Source organism: Trichosurus vulpecula, chromosome 4 (assembly GCF_011100635.1).
Source record: "Trichosurus vulpecula isolate mTriVul1 chromosome 4, mTriVul1.pri, whole genome shotgun sequence".
Classification (NCBI taxonomy): Eukaryota; Metazoa; Chordata; class Mammalia; order Diprotodontia; family Phalangeridae; genus Trichosurus; species Trichosurus vulpecula.
The window spans coordinates 297,563,292-297,576,704 of record NC_050576.1 but is presented as its reverse complement, the minus strand read 5'-3'; the positions used below and the strand labels follow the sequence as shown (position 1 = coordinate 297,576,704).

Sequence of the window (13,413 nt, the reverse complement as noted above, 5' to 3'; positions counted from 1 at the left end):
GAATGACTTTAACTGCCAACTCCAGGACCTTTTCTACTATACCATGGTGATATGAATAGAAATCCATAGCTGGAAATTAACCATAGGACTTCATATAAAAAAGATAATCCATAGCTGGAAATTAACCATAGTCCTTTATATAAAAAAGATAATGATTTTGAGGAACGTGACAAAAAAAACCCTACAACAAGAGCTAGCATTGGCATAATGCTTTCAGGTTTGCAAAGCACTTATCTCTTTTGATTTTTACATCAACCCTAGGAGGTAGGTGCCATTCCCCTCATTTTACAGATGAAGAAACTGAGGCATACAAAGATTATAATAATGATGGAGATGATGATGATGACGACATTTATCTAGCACTTACTAATGTGTCAGGCACTTTGCTAAACACTTTATAATTTATTGTCTCATTTGATCCTCACAATAACTCTGTGAAGTAGGTGCTTTTATCATCCTTATTTTACAGATGAGGAAACTGAGTCAAACAGGCGTTAAGTGACTTTCCCAGGGTCACATAACTAGTAAATGTCTGAGGCCAGATTTAAATTCAGATGAACTCTGGGAAGTAGATTCTGTTATTATTCCTGTTTTGTAGTTGAAGAAGCTGAGACAAACAGAGGTTAAGTGGCTTGTGCACTGTGTTTCCTAGAAGCCTCCAGGTCTTCCTGTTCCAGGTCCTGTTCCTCTGCTATATTTTTCTTAATAGTATATTTGTATACTAATTTTTATGAGGAACTATCTGCCTTGGTGCTTTAACCTTTTTCTTTATTCTTTTTTTAAGCGACCAGTAGTGGAGAAGAAACTTTCCCTTAAAATGCAGGAAAATCAATTAAACACATTATGCAGAGAAGAGGGGCTTTTTGTCAGTTTCTGGTTATTTGTTCTGAGGAATGGCCTCGGCTAAAGATAGCTTCTTATAAGCAATGTGACCTTGGACACGTCAGTTTTCATCATCTTGCCCTCAGTTTTGTTAGTAGCAAAGCAACAATTCATGTGCATGTAGCACTTCATGCTTTGTAGAGTCACTTTCTTCCAAAACTTTAAAGCAGAATGAGGGGCTTGGACTGTGTTCTCTCAGAGGTCCCTTTGAAGCTCCAAAATTCTGGGGCTTATGGCTTAGAATTAAGACCCAAATCAATTTTCTCATTGGATTCTGGATGGGAATCTGACACAGTAAAATCGTGCTTGAAGTATTAACAATTTCTCAGATTATATCCAAAATCTGTTAAGTGAAAGACAATTTTATTCCCGTTTTAATGTTTTCTTACGTACAGAATCAAAGAATCTGATTTAGCTCACTAGTTCTTCCTATTCCTCAAGGAGAATCCTTCTGACCAGTGGTCATCCACTAATTTAACAAGCATTTGTTAAAAATGCTCTATGCATACACAGACAAAGTCTCCTCTTGTGAGGAGCTTACATTCTATCTAGTTTTTGCTCAACAGCTTTCGGTGAACAACAACCCACAGACTCCAGGGGCAGCCCATTTTTACTTTTGGAGAGCTCTAGTTGGGAATTTTTTCCCCTGATGCCATGCCTAAATTTGCCTATTTGAAATTTTCCCCATTGCTTCAAGTCCTCTGCTTTGTGACCAAAGAAAACAAATCTACCCGAACGCCTTTCAGATCCTTAAACTATCATATCCCTCTTAATGTTTACTCCATGTTAAACACCTGTAATTCCTTCAGCCAAGCCTCATGTTGCACAGACTTGAGACCCTTCATTGCTCTCCTGATTAGTTTTCTTGGGACTCTTTCCAGCTTATCAATATTCTATTTAAAATACGGGGGCAAAAATTGTTCACGATTCTCAAGATGTAACTGGAACCATACAGAGTATAGGGTGCCTCTTACTTACCTATTTCAAGAAGCTACACTTCTTTCTGCAACTAGATTTCATTAGTTGTTTTTTTAAGCTGTTAAGTCGCTTTGTTCACTCATAATGAGATTGTAGCATACTCAAACTGTTAGATCTTTCCAAGGCAAACTGCTGCTGTCTAATTATTCTTCCCACATCTGATACTTGCTAAATTGATTATTTGAACCCAAGTCTAAGGCTTTACATTTGTTCCTATTAAATTTGGTATTATTATATTTGGAGCGACATCAAGTTCTTTTTGGAGTCTGTTGCCCAGTGTGTTATTTATCCCTCCTTCTCATTTTTGTATTTTCTGTAAATTTGAAAAGGAAACCATACACACATGCATATATGTCTATATGTCGCCACTTATATGTGCGTCTCTGAGTGTATACACACACACACACACACATACATCCATATGTCTGTTTTTACTTTCTATCCAAGGTGTGTGTGTGTGTGTGGGTGTATGTGTGTATGTATACATATCCTAGAAGAAGGCTATGATCGCTCACTAGTCTTCCTATTCATCCACATTAGAAAGATTCAATACATAACTAATATTGATTGTCCAGATTATGCAATTAGATGAGTTTGACCATGCATGTTTGTACAGTTTGCAGTTTGTGTAGCATAAAGGGAGTAGGTATCTCTATATTTTTCATTCAGTTGTATGATATTAAGTATGTGGCCTATTGTATGATATTACTTACAGATGCTCTCCTGTATCCTGCTAATACCCTTAATGTGTTTCCTCTCAGTCTGTCATGATAATTCTAGTAAAATTTTTCTATAAAAAACAAAGTAGATTTTTTAAAAGTACATTTTATTGGTGTCTTTTGTATTTATGTCACCTAAATTTCTTCCTGTATCCCTTTCACTATTCCCTTATAGAGATATATCCCATGTAACAAAGAATTTTTTTTGTTTTTTTTGGGGGGGGGAGGGGGCAGGGCAATTGGGGTTAAGTGACTTGCCCAAGGTCACACAGCTAGTACATGTGTCAAGTGTCTGAGGCCACATTTGAACTCAGGTCCTCCTGACTCCAGGGCCAGTGCTCTACTCACTGCGCCACCTAGCTGCCCCAAGAATTGTTTTTAAAAGAGAAAGAGAAAGAAGGGAAAAAAATAGCAAAACTTATGAGTACATTAAAAAAATGACTGTATATGCAAATGTTCTATACACATGAATCTCTCATTTCTCCAAAGGAGTAGGAGGAAAATGTTTTCTCACCCCTCTTTTTTGAATCCATGTCTCTTCTTTGCAATTTTATAGCATTTTTCAGTTGTCTTGTGGTAATTTTTGCAATTTGCATTGTTGTAGTTGTATATATTGTCATCTTGACTCTCTTTAGTTCTTTTTTTTATCAGTTCAGATAAGCTTTTAGTGCTTTTCTGATGACTTTGCACAGCGCTGCCTTGCTTAAATCCAATTCACTTGCAAGTCAAGACATCACCCTCCTGATGTCATTGGTCTTCTTCAACAACAAAAGATGGACAACAACAACAAAAAACAATTCATTATATTTGTTGTTTCCTATAGCATGGTATGGTAATATTCTATTCCATCCATGTACTGCAATTTGTTTAGCCATTCCCTATTCTGCTGCCAAAAAATTGCTACTATAGATATTTTGCTTTATATGAGCATTCTCTTTTCCTCTTAAGTCACTGGCCTTCTTGGAATGCATGTCTAGTAGTGAAATATCTGGGTTATAGAGTATGGTATCCTTCTATGATGATATTGGCAGAGTGGTTGTAAAGGATATTGAACTTCCCAGGCATAAATGTTCAAAGGTAGAGATGGCATTAAAGAGAACAAAGATGGAAAGAGAAAATGGATTAGGCAAGTGTGCATATGGGTCTCAGGTCCATTTTGTATTTTTCTTTCTTTAATGGCTTACCATGGCCAAAGAATTCATTATTAAGCAACCAGCTCATTGGTTATGAGCCTTTCCATATTTAGCTTAGCTGGTCAAGAGAAAACAATCAAACTCTTGTTAGGACTACACTCAAAGCGGTTTGGCCCACTGACATAGCTTTTGAGAAGTCAGGATTTTTTCCATACCATGATGATATAGCATAAGAGTATTATTTTATGAATTTACATTTGAGTAATGCTTTAAAAGTTTATTTAAAATATATTCTATATTAGTGATGTCAGTTTGTGGCACATTTTTGGCATATCTTTTTGAAATGGCTATGTTTTAAAAAAAAAAGTCGTATGTAAAATAAAGTTTCTAAATTGAATTGTTTTCATATTGACTATCATGATGTAATTCGAGATGGCCCTGTAGGAATGTTTTCTTGAACAGTGTGGTAAAAGAATGAAAGTCAGAACCAAACATGGAATATAAGAATATTGTAGTACACCAGTAATAGCAAAATGCCAGTAGAAAACTGGAGTCCTCACCTAAAAGTTAACATTTTCTTTGTGGTGCTTTTGAAATTTTTCTGATTCCTTTCTACCCAGTGGCAGTCATCCTTATGATTCTCTGCATTACAGGAATGTCCTCTTAGGAATTCCTTTGTTACTCTTTTTTTATGACTATCAGAGAGCCTTGTTCTTTGGTCTGAATATTTATATATTTCTAATGATCCACAAGTTCAGTGAAATGTTGATTCTTGAAAATTATACCAAATTATAAATCTTAGAGCAATGTAAATCTCTAATTTCCTAAATTTAACGTACTATTTACCTATAATTAGAACTTTTAGTAGTTACGGATGCTAGTATCTAGTTAGAATGACTTTTGAATGTTATTTAGCATCATTTTAGTACTTTTCCCCACTCTGTGATACATGTTTCTGTATTTAGCTATCTCCCCTGATTTATTAACATAGTTTTATATAAGTTTAATTTTAAAATTTCCATCTGGATATGAATTAATTATTTCTTAATGGCAACTGTGTATAAATTAACTTGCTCAAAATATTGGGAAAGGATATACTTGGAAGGAAAGAGAACAGAATGCATCAGAGTTTATTCCCTTATGCTTAAAAATGCTTTGAGTATGACTGTGAAGATTTACCACATTGAAAAATAACTCTACCTACAAGAGTGCTGCCAAAACTAATAATGTAAATTATATAAGTATTACGGCTAGACACATGAGATACACATAGAGTATTCCATGTGCCTTTTAAAACCAATGTTGTAGGCTTTATTCCAGTGATTGAGTATGTGAAGCAAGGCATACTTGAATAGTGTGTTTGATCAGTTTTCTTCTTTTGAGACACTAAAACAAAGAGATTAAATGCGAAATATTGAATGTAATGTTTGAAAATTTCACAAGCATAAGAGTCAGAGTAAAATTTCTTTCTTGTTTTCATTCTTTTAATATTGCGTTTACAATCAATCTTCAACATTTGCGGGGGCAGCATTCCTAGAAAATTGTACAAAAGTTTAAAAAAAAAGCAAATATTGATAGATTGGACCTAAGGGAATTTAGGGGGTTAGGTTCCCACAACCACCAAAAACTGTAACCTCTCACAAGAGATTGCTGAAAATACACTTTTATGCATATGATTCTTTATAACAAAATGTTAATTCTGATAATAGGCACTTCTCCTAAACAGTAACCATGAAATAACCCATAAAATGCAGTACACAATATAAAATTGGTAACATGCAAAACATTTTCCTTGCCACTAATCATGCTAACATTTCAATGAAAAATTGACTTCAGACATTATTCACTTTTTATAATACATGAAATCTACAATACTACCAATACTGTATAGCAAATGAAATTCTCAAAACTAAAACCTGAATATTACCTTCCATTGTATGAGGTGGTGGTATGAGGGTACCATGTTGTATACTGTACTGCTTGGTGGCCCTCTGAAAACCAAAGAAGTTGTTGAGACTTTAGTTACTGCTGTTGGAAGACTCTGAGACTGGTGAGGTCTTGGCAACACCTCTGCCACGCTGTCCTTCATGCCTGATGGATGGTGTTAGAGACCATGAAGGACATACAAGCTTGAAATAATTTCTCAGTGACTTTTGCTGATGGGATTGACAGCCTTGATGTCTCTAGCCAACTGGTTGATTAGGCCAACAGTGGCTGCAGACATTCCAGCACATAGTTTATCTAACATCTTTATTTTCTCATAAGCCACATTCCCGACTTTGCACACTTGGGCTTGGAGCCCAAAGGGCCATCATTATGTATTGGGGCATAATTGCAATACAAAATTTGATTTTAAACAGCAAACAATAGAAATATGAAACAAATCCATGGGAACTCTTTGCAATGGTAAGGTGAACACAACTAATGAAGTGCCTAGTATGATACCAGCTGCTTCACAAATTTGCACACAGTGCATCTCATTTTTTTCTCTGCCATGCCTAATGTGTGTAGTTGCCAATGGGAAACTGAAAATAAAGTTACTGACAAAATCATATGAGTACATGAAATTTTGAAGGTTAAACTTGTGAATGTTGAGGATTGACCGCATATTTATTTACATGTAACATACATAAATGTACATATATATACCCCTGTGTATTATGAAAGTCATTACATTTGATACATATGAAATGCTATTGAATTTTCTTTTTGCATTGTGCAAAATATTAACAGAAAACATGCACATATATTACTTTTTTGTTGCCATTTGGGATTAAATATGTCTTTCTTACCAGCTTGAAATGACAGTTCCTAAGTGGAATGAAGATAGTAATAAATGACAAGAGACTTTATCTATTTTGACTATTCTGACTTGCTCTACTTTGAATTATTTTGTTTAAAAAGAGGTTTGCCAAACCCTAATACTCGGTTGTATCTTAATTAAGCTTTTAAAATTTTAGAAAAATCTCTCTCTGAAGTCAAATTATATATAAAAGAATTGAGTTTTTCCAACTATCCTATTTCTTTAGAGTATTCTAGGGTCGGTCAGTTGCTCTCCTATGACAGAGAGAGGCTGTCTTGCTATTCTTAAAACTTTTTTTCCTCCACTGGCCCAAGAGAGCTTTGGAGACCTCTTTGTGCTCTTTATTTTCTTCTCCACTTTGGAAAATCTGGACCCTCTTTTTTACAGTTAAGTGTCACTCCTGAATAACTCTTGGGCCTATCTTTTTAATGTCATGATGACTCTTAAAATTAGAGGAGGAAATGTACAGGTAGATTCCAAGAGTTGATGGAACTGAATTCAACCCATTTATATACATTTTGTGACTTACTGCCACCAAACCATGTGACTTTGTTTTGGAAACAAAAATGTAGGGCTCTGGAGGGTTAGGTTCTGAAACCTCTCTCAGTACATGTCAGCTTGCTGGGGATCCTAGTGGCATGTTTCAGGAATATTGTCCCAAGACCTTCCTTCTTGGATAGTATATTTGGTTAAATTGTAAGAGATGATAGAAAATTTCCCTGGAACATATATATATATATATATATTTTAGATTTCTGGAGAAGTTGGTTGTGATAGCTCCTAACTAATAATGCATTACTTCCACATAACTTTTGTTAATCATCTTTGCTTAAATGAAAAGTTGAGATATGAAAGACAAGTTTTTTTTCTGATTCAGATAACTGTATATTCCATCTTAAGATGACACTTTTTTAGAAAATAAAATAAGTTTAAAATGTATACATTAAGCCTTTTTTTAAAAAAAGCTTTACTTTTTCCTGTAGGATCCTGGTGACTGGGTGAAAATTCATCACTTGGAGTACATGGATGGAGGAATACTGGACCCAGATGATATATTGGCAGATGTTGTTGAAGACAAAGATAAGGTAGATGGCTGTGTTAAAGTTATTCTTCTTAAAACTGATACTTTTTTGATAAACTGAAATGCTTGTAACACACTTTCCATCAGTTATAATTTTTTCTGTTCAGGATCACCTGGACATCCCATAAATTGAAATTTTTCTTCAAATGTTTGGAGAAACATTGTCAGTTTGGAATTCAGTAATGGTGTTCTGATTATTGGATCCATTCTGAAGTGTTCCTTCAGTGCCTTGATAGTAGAGTGTCAGAAACAACAATTGCAGTCCCAAATATCTGTGAATGGTATGGTCATTATATTCGTTGTCCCTGTCAGCTGCCTTTTTGGTCATTCTACCAAATATCCAGTCAAACCTAGGGAATTTGAAGCTTGAGCATAGTTTGTACCATTCTGTAGTACAAAGCATGTCATAATGGAGGAGAAAGGTCTAAGGAGGGCTTCTTCTAATCATTTTTAAGGTTGTTACTTCAAATATTTGTTGACCAAAGGCATAATTCTGTTTAATATATTATTTTTCTTGATGATCTGAGATAATTCACTAACCTCTAAACCTTGTCTCATGAATTTTACCTTTCGAAAATAAAAATGCATGGTAGATTGTGATGATATGACACAATAAGGGATATTGACAAGTAATAAAGAGTAAGGAGAGATGGATGAGAAAAGAGAGTTGTCAATAGAGCTGAGCTAGAGTCAACCAAGAGTCATTTAGTAAGTATCTTCTTTCTGTCCATGTCTAGACATATCTAATAGATAAGTTCTGCTAATCATTGTCAATCACTATCTTCAAAGTCAAAGTGAGAGACAGGAAATGGACCTGTGATTTCCTTGGTGTAGAAATTTCCTAAGGAAGAATTTTGACTACCTAGAGACCAGAACCTGCTTCTGATGCTTCTTGTCTTGACTCTGTGTTTCCTAATGCACTTTGTAGTTGCTTGAAAGTGATCATGCTAGGGGCAGCTAGGTGGCACAGTGAGTAGAGCACCTGCCCTGGAGTCAGGAGGACCTGAGTTCAAATCCAGCCTCACACACTTGACACATTTACCAGCTGTGTGACCTTGGGCAAGTAACTTAACCCCAATTGCCCTGCCCCCCCCCCCAAAAAAAAAGAAAAAGAAAGTGACTGTGTTTTGATTTTGGTTAAGTTTACATGGCATCATGGATTACTGGAAGGATCAATGGATGTAGTTAGACAACCTAGGTTCATATCTTGGCTCTGTTCCTATGTGACCCATGTGACTTGTGGCAAGTTACTTTGTCTTTCTTGGCCTCAATTTCCCCATTTGTACATTGAAAATGATTTGGACTAGCTGCTTTTTAAGGTCTCCTGTTTAAATTCTACCATCCCATATTTTTATTTTCCTTCTGATTAGACTTTAAGCCCCTGGTAGACATAGACACAAAAGAGGTGCTTCATAAATGATTCTTAGTTGACTCCAGCTTACCTGCCTTGTTGACTCTTCTTAAGAGTTTTTTCCCTGTCCTGAATTTCTGTATTACTTGTTGTTAACATCCATTATTTTGTCATACAATCACCATCTACTGTGCATTTTTGTTTAATCGTTTAGCACGTGTTTGTCTTGTCTCCCCCAATTGGTTGTTCCTGGAAGATAAGGACTTTGTTTTAGATTTATTTTGTGCTACCTTCAGTACTGTTTTATACATAGTGAATACTTAGTAAATACTTGAGTGAATGGATAATTTGGGACCTTCCCCTTTTTATTCATCCGTACAGTCACCTTTTTACCTGCCCATAGATTTTGGATGTTCTTCTTTGCCATGCAGCTGAGTGCATGGCTTCCTTACTATTCTCCCCCAGAAAGGTTTTTTCCTTTTGCCTTAATTTAATTTGCCTTCCTTTTTTTAAACAGGATTTCCTGTCTTCTTTATTTCTTAGTTATCATGAATATGTTGTTTCCCCCCCAAGAAACCTCACTGTTGATCAGTATTATGAGATAATTAGTTTAAGGAGATGAGAAGTATATTTGAATTCACCATCTTCACTCATAGACAGCTCTCCATTACAGAATGAAATGGTTATAAAGACAGAGCTAGAGAAATTATTTGTTAGTACAGCATAATTTCTTGTAGAGTATTTTTTTAACTTGCACAGCTAAGCTTTTAACTATAGACTCTCTATTATAACAAAGAAACAAGTTTATATGGAACCATTGTTTTAACAGGATCTTACCTATCCCACTAACTGAGATTCAGAAGTTGAAATATTCACATAGAAATTCTACCACCCTTGTATAACTTAAGCCTTTGCCTTGAGGTTGAGTACCAAACTGCGAGCTGTACCTGGGGTTGTTTTCAGAAGAAGTTAGAGTTGATGGTAGCAACTGTATCTCTGATTGCTTTTTGCATTTCCAAAAATGGATTAGTATTTTTGATGCTTTCAAATTGGTGGAAAAGGTCAGAATTTTTTTGTACATATTTTATCAGATCTTCTAAATTTTCCATAAGGCCATCATTTTAACAAGAGGTTTCTGTCAGATAATTTGCCTTAGTAGTAACAATGAAAGTGACATTTATATAAGGTTTTAGTGTTCACAAAGTCATTTTACATATGTTATCTTATTTGGTCATCATAAGATTTTGTTAAGATGGATATAATAAAAACATAATATATACAACAAGAAGCAGCATGGTATATAGTAGATAGAATACTGGATTCTGATCCAGGAAGACCTGGTTTTGAATCCCCATTTTATGAAGAAAAGAAATTTAGGTGGTATTCAAACCCATGTCTTCTTTACTCCAAATCCAGTGCTTTATCCACTATATGTAATGCTGCATAACATATCTCATGTGCTTTATTCTGTCTATTCTAATGTCTATTCTGTCTTAATAAATGCTTGTAAACTTGATGAGATGATGGATCCTTTTAAGACTAATGGAGTTGTAAAGTTGGTTAGTATAAGTCTCTGGACTTGGATTTTTTTGAGGAGTGCAAGTTTAAAAAGCCTCTTCATTCACATTTGTTGGTCGTATTTCTTTCCAAAGATGTGAGATCAGGGAGGGACAAGGAGCAAGCAGATAGGGCTTAAAGTCTCATCAGGGACGAGAGATGAAAGTGGAAGAGACTTGTTACATTGTCACAGTCTTTCTGTCTTTGTTTCATTGAATTCAAACTTTGCACATCCATGGCCTTCCAGAACCTGGCAAGGATTTTAGAAAACTTTAGAATTTTGAATTGAAGGAAGGAAAAGAAAATGTGAAAAATGATGAAACAACTTGTGGAAGTGACCCTGGGTCAGACTTCCAGGCGTGTCTGGACTTCCTACTTGGTACCCTTCTCCCTTTTCCTAGCATCCCAGACTTTGCTTAAATGTTTCCTCTTCACTTTTTTTGTATTCCTGTATAGCTATGCCCATTAGAGATTAATTTAAGGTAAGAAGCAACCTTTCAGAAAAGTCACAGTACCATTAGAGGGTTATCAGTAATTTACACAATAATATGAATTAGTTTAAGCATATTGCTTTAATCTTAATATCTAGCTAAGCTATTTCCTGCATTGAGGAAATAAAAGTTTTGATTGAAAAGGTGTATCATTTTGGAACAGCTTGAGGTGAGGCTAAGGCTGCTCTTGTAAGAATTAGTCAACCAAGGACCCTCCAAACACCTATAAAAATGGTTCTGAACAAATTCTAGGACTGCAGAACACATGAAATAGCAGAGGGTAGCAGGGCTCTAGCCCAGGACAGCCTGGATGGTCACTGAGTAAGGTCTATCGCACCCTGTTGGGAGAGGAGCGGAGCAGAGCCCAGTGTGGGCCGCACCTGGAACAACCAGACCGAGAGCAGGGCAGAACAGACCTTAGCACCCTGAATTAGTGAGTTGTGGCAGTTACCAGACTTCTCAACCCACGAACACCAAAGACAAAAGAGAAGGTTAGTGGGAAAAAACTGCAGGGACAGAATGAAAGGAGTTCCAGGTTGGCTACCACCCTGGGGGCAGTGGAGGTGGTGCAGCTCTGAGGCTGCTTACAGAGCTCCAGCTACAGTTGCTTAGGGCTCCAGGCCCACCTGGTGGGAGGAATTAAGTGGCGGATCAGAGCAGGAGTGCAGAACCTGCTTAGATCTGAGTCGGGGTACAGGTTGGTGGTTCTTGGGGGAGGAGGAGTGCTGGTGTGGCAGAGCTTGCCGTGTAGAAACAGCTCTGAAAACAACAGCGCAGCCCCTCAAGCTTGGGACAAAGTACTTTCTACAAGCAGTCATACCCCAACAAAAAGCTCAAGGGTGAAGTAGTTGGCTGGGAACATGGCCAGGCAGTGAAAACGGATTCAGATTCAGACTCAGACTTTGGAATCTTTCTTTGGTGACAAAGAAGACCAAAACATACAGCCAGAAGAAGTCAACAACGTCAAACAGCCTATATCAAAAGCCTCCAAGAAAAACATGAATTGGTCTCAGGCCATGGAAGATCTCAGAAAGGATTTGGAAAAGCAAGTTAGAGAAGTAGAGGAAAAATTGGGAAGAGAAATGAGGGTGATGCGAGAAAACCATGAAAAATAAGTCAATGACTGGCTAATGGAGACCCCAGAAATACTGAAGAAAATAACACCTTAAAAAATAGACTTACTCAAATGGCAAAAGAGCTCCAAAAAGCCAATGAGGACAAGAAGGAGAGATAGAATGGGGTAAATTATCTCGCATAAAAGTGGCAAGAAAAAGAAGTTCTGTAGAAAGGGAAGAGGGGGCACGCGAGGGGGAATGAGTTTATCTTGCTCTCATTAGATTTGACCTAACGCAGAATAACATACACACTCAATTGGGTATCTTACCCCACAGGAAAGAAGGAGGAAGAAGATTAAAAGGGGGGATGATAGAAGGGAGGGCAGATAGGCGAGGAAGTAATCAAAAGCAAACACTTTCAAAAAGAGACAGGGTCAAGGGAGAAAAATGCATAAAGGGGGATAGGATCGGAAGGAGCAAAATATAGTTAGTCTTTCACAACATGAGTATTGTGGAAGGGTTTTGCATAATGATACACATGTGGCCTATGTTGAATTGCTTGCCTTCTTAGGGAGGGTGGTTGGGGAGGGAAGAGAGGAGAGAATTTTGAACTTAAATTTTTAAATGTTCAAAAAAAAGTTTTTGCATACCACTAGGAAATAAAATATACAGGCAATGGGGCATTGAAATCTATATTGCCCTACAAGAAAGTAAGGGAAAAGGGGATGGGGGGAGTGGGGTGACAGAAGGGAGGGCTCACTGGGGAATGGGGCAATCAGAATTTATGCCATCTTGGAGTGGGGGTAGGGTAGAAATGGGGAGAAAATTTGTAATTCAAACTCTTGTGGAAATCAATGCTGAAAGCTGAAAATATTAAATAAATAATAATTTAAAAAATTAGTCAACTAAAGGAAGACATTTATTAAGTACTTACTATATTCCAGGCACTGTTTTAGGCTCTGGTAACACAAATACAAAGAATGAAAAAATCCTCACTCTTAAAAGATTGTGTTCTATTGGGGGAGATTACCAGGACTTTATAATGAAAATGAATACAAAGTGAAATACTAGATAGTTTGGGAGGAGCAATATTAGCACTTAGGGGCTTTTGGAAGAGCTTCCTGTGGAAGTTCATGTGCTTGAACTGTATTGAAAGGAACAGAGGGATTCTGTGAGGCAGAGGTGAAGAGGGAGTATGCCCCAAGTACATATGAGGGAAGAGTCAATGAAATGCAATGCAGTGGGGAGATGGAGTATTGTGTGTGAGAAAGAGAGAAAAGGCGAGAGAGAATCTGGATTCTGGAATGGGGAAGGAGGAGTAAAGCTTACTGAGGTGAGACAGATGCCCTGTGGCCAGGCTGTT

General features: G+C 36.8%; 1 protein-coding gene across 2 annotated transcripts in view; it reads left to right on the top strand.

Annotated features, from left to right (window-relative positions):
* PARD3B (par-3 family cell polarity regulator beta) overlaps positions 1-13,413 on the top strand; it is a 1,291,066-nt gene that overhangs the window by 157,158 nt on the left and 1,120,495 nt on the right. For both annotated transcript variants that reach the window (XM_036754801.1, XM_036754802.1), the window contains exon 2: positions 7,499-7,600. In XM_036754801.1, coding sequence (XP_036610696.1) covers positions 7,499-7,600 — 102 coding nt within the window. The remainder of the gene's footprint in view (positions 1-7,498; positions 7,601-13,413) is intronic.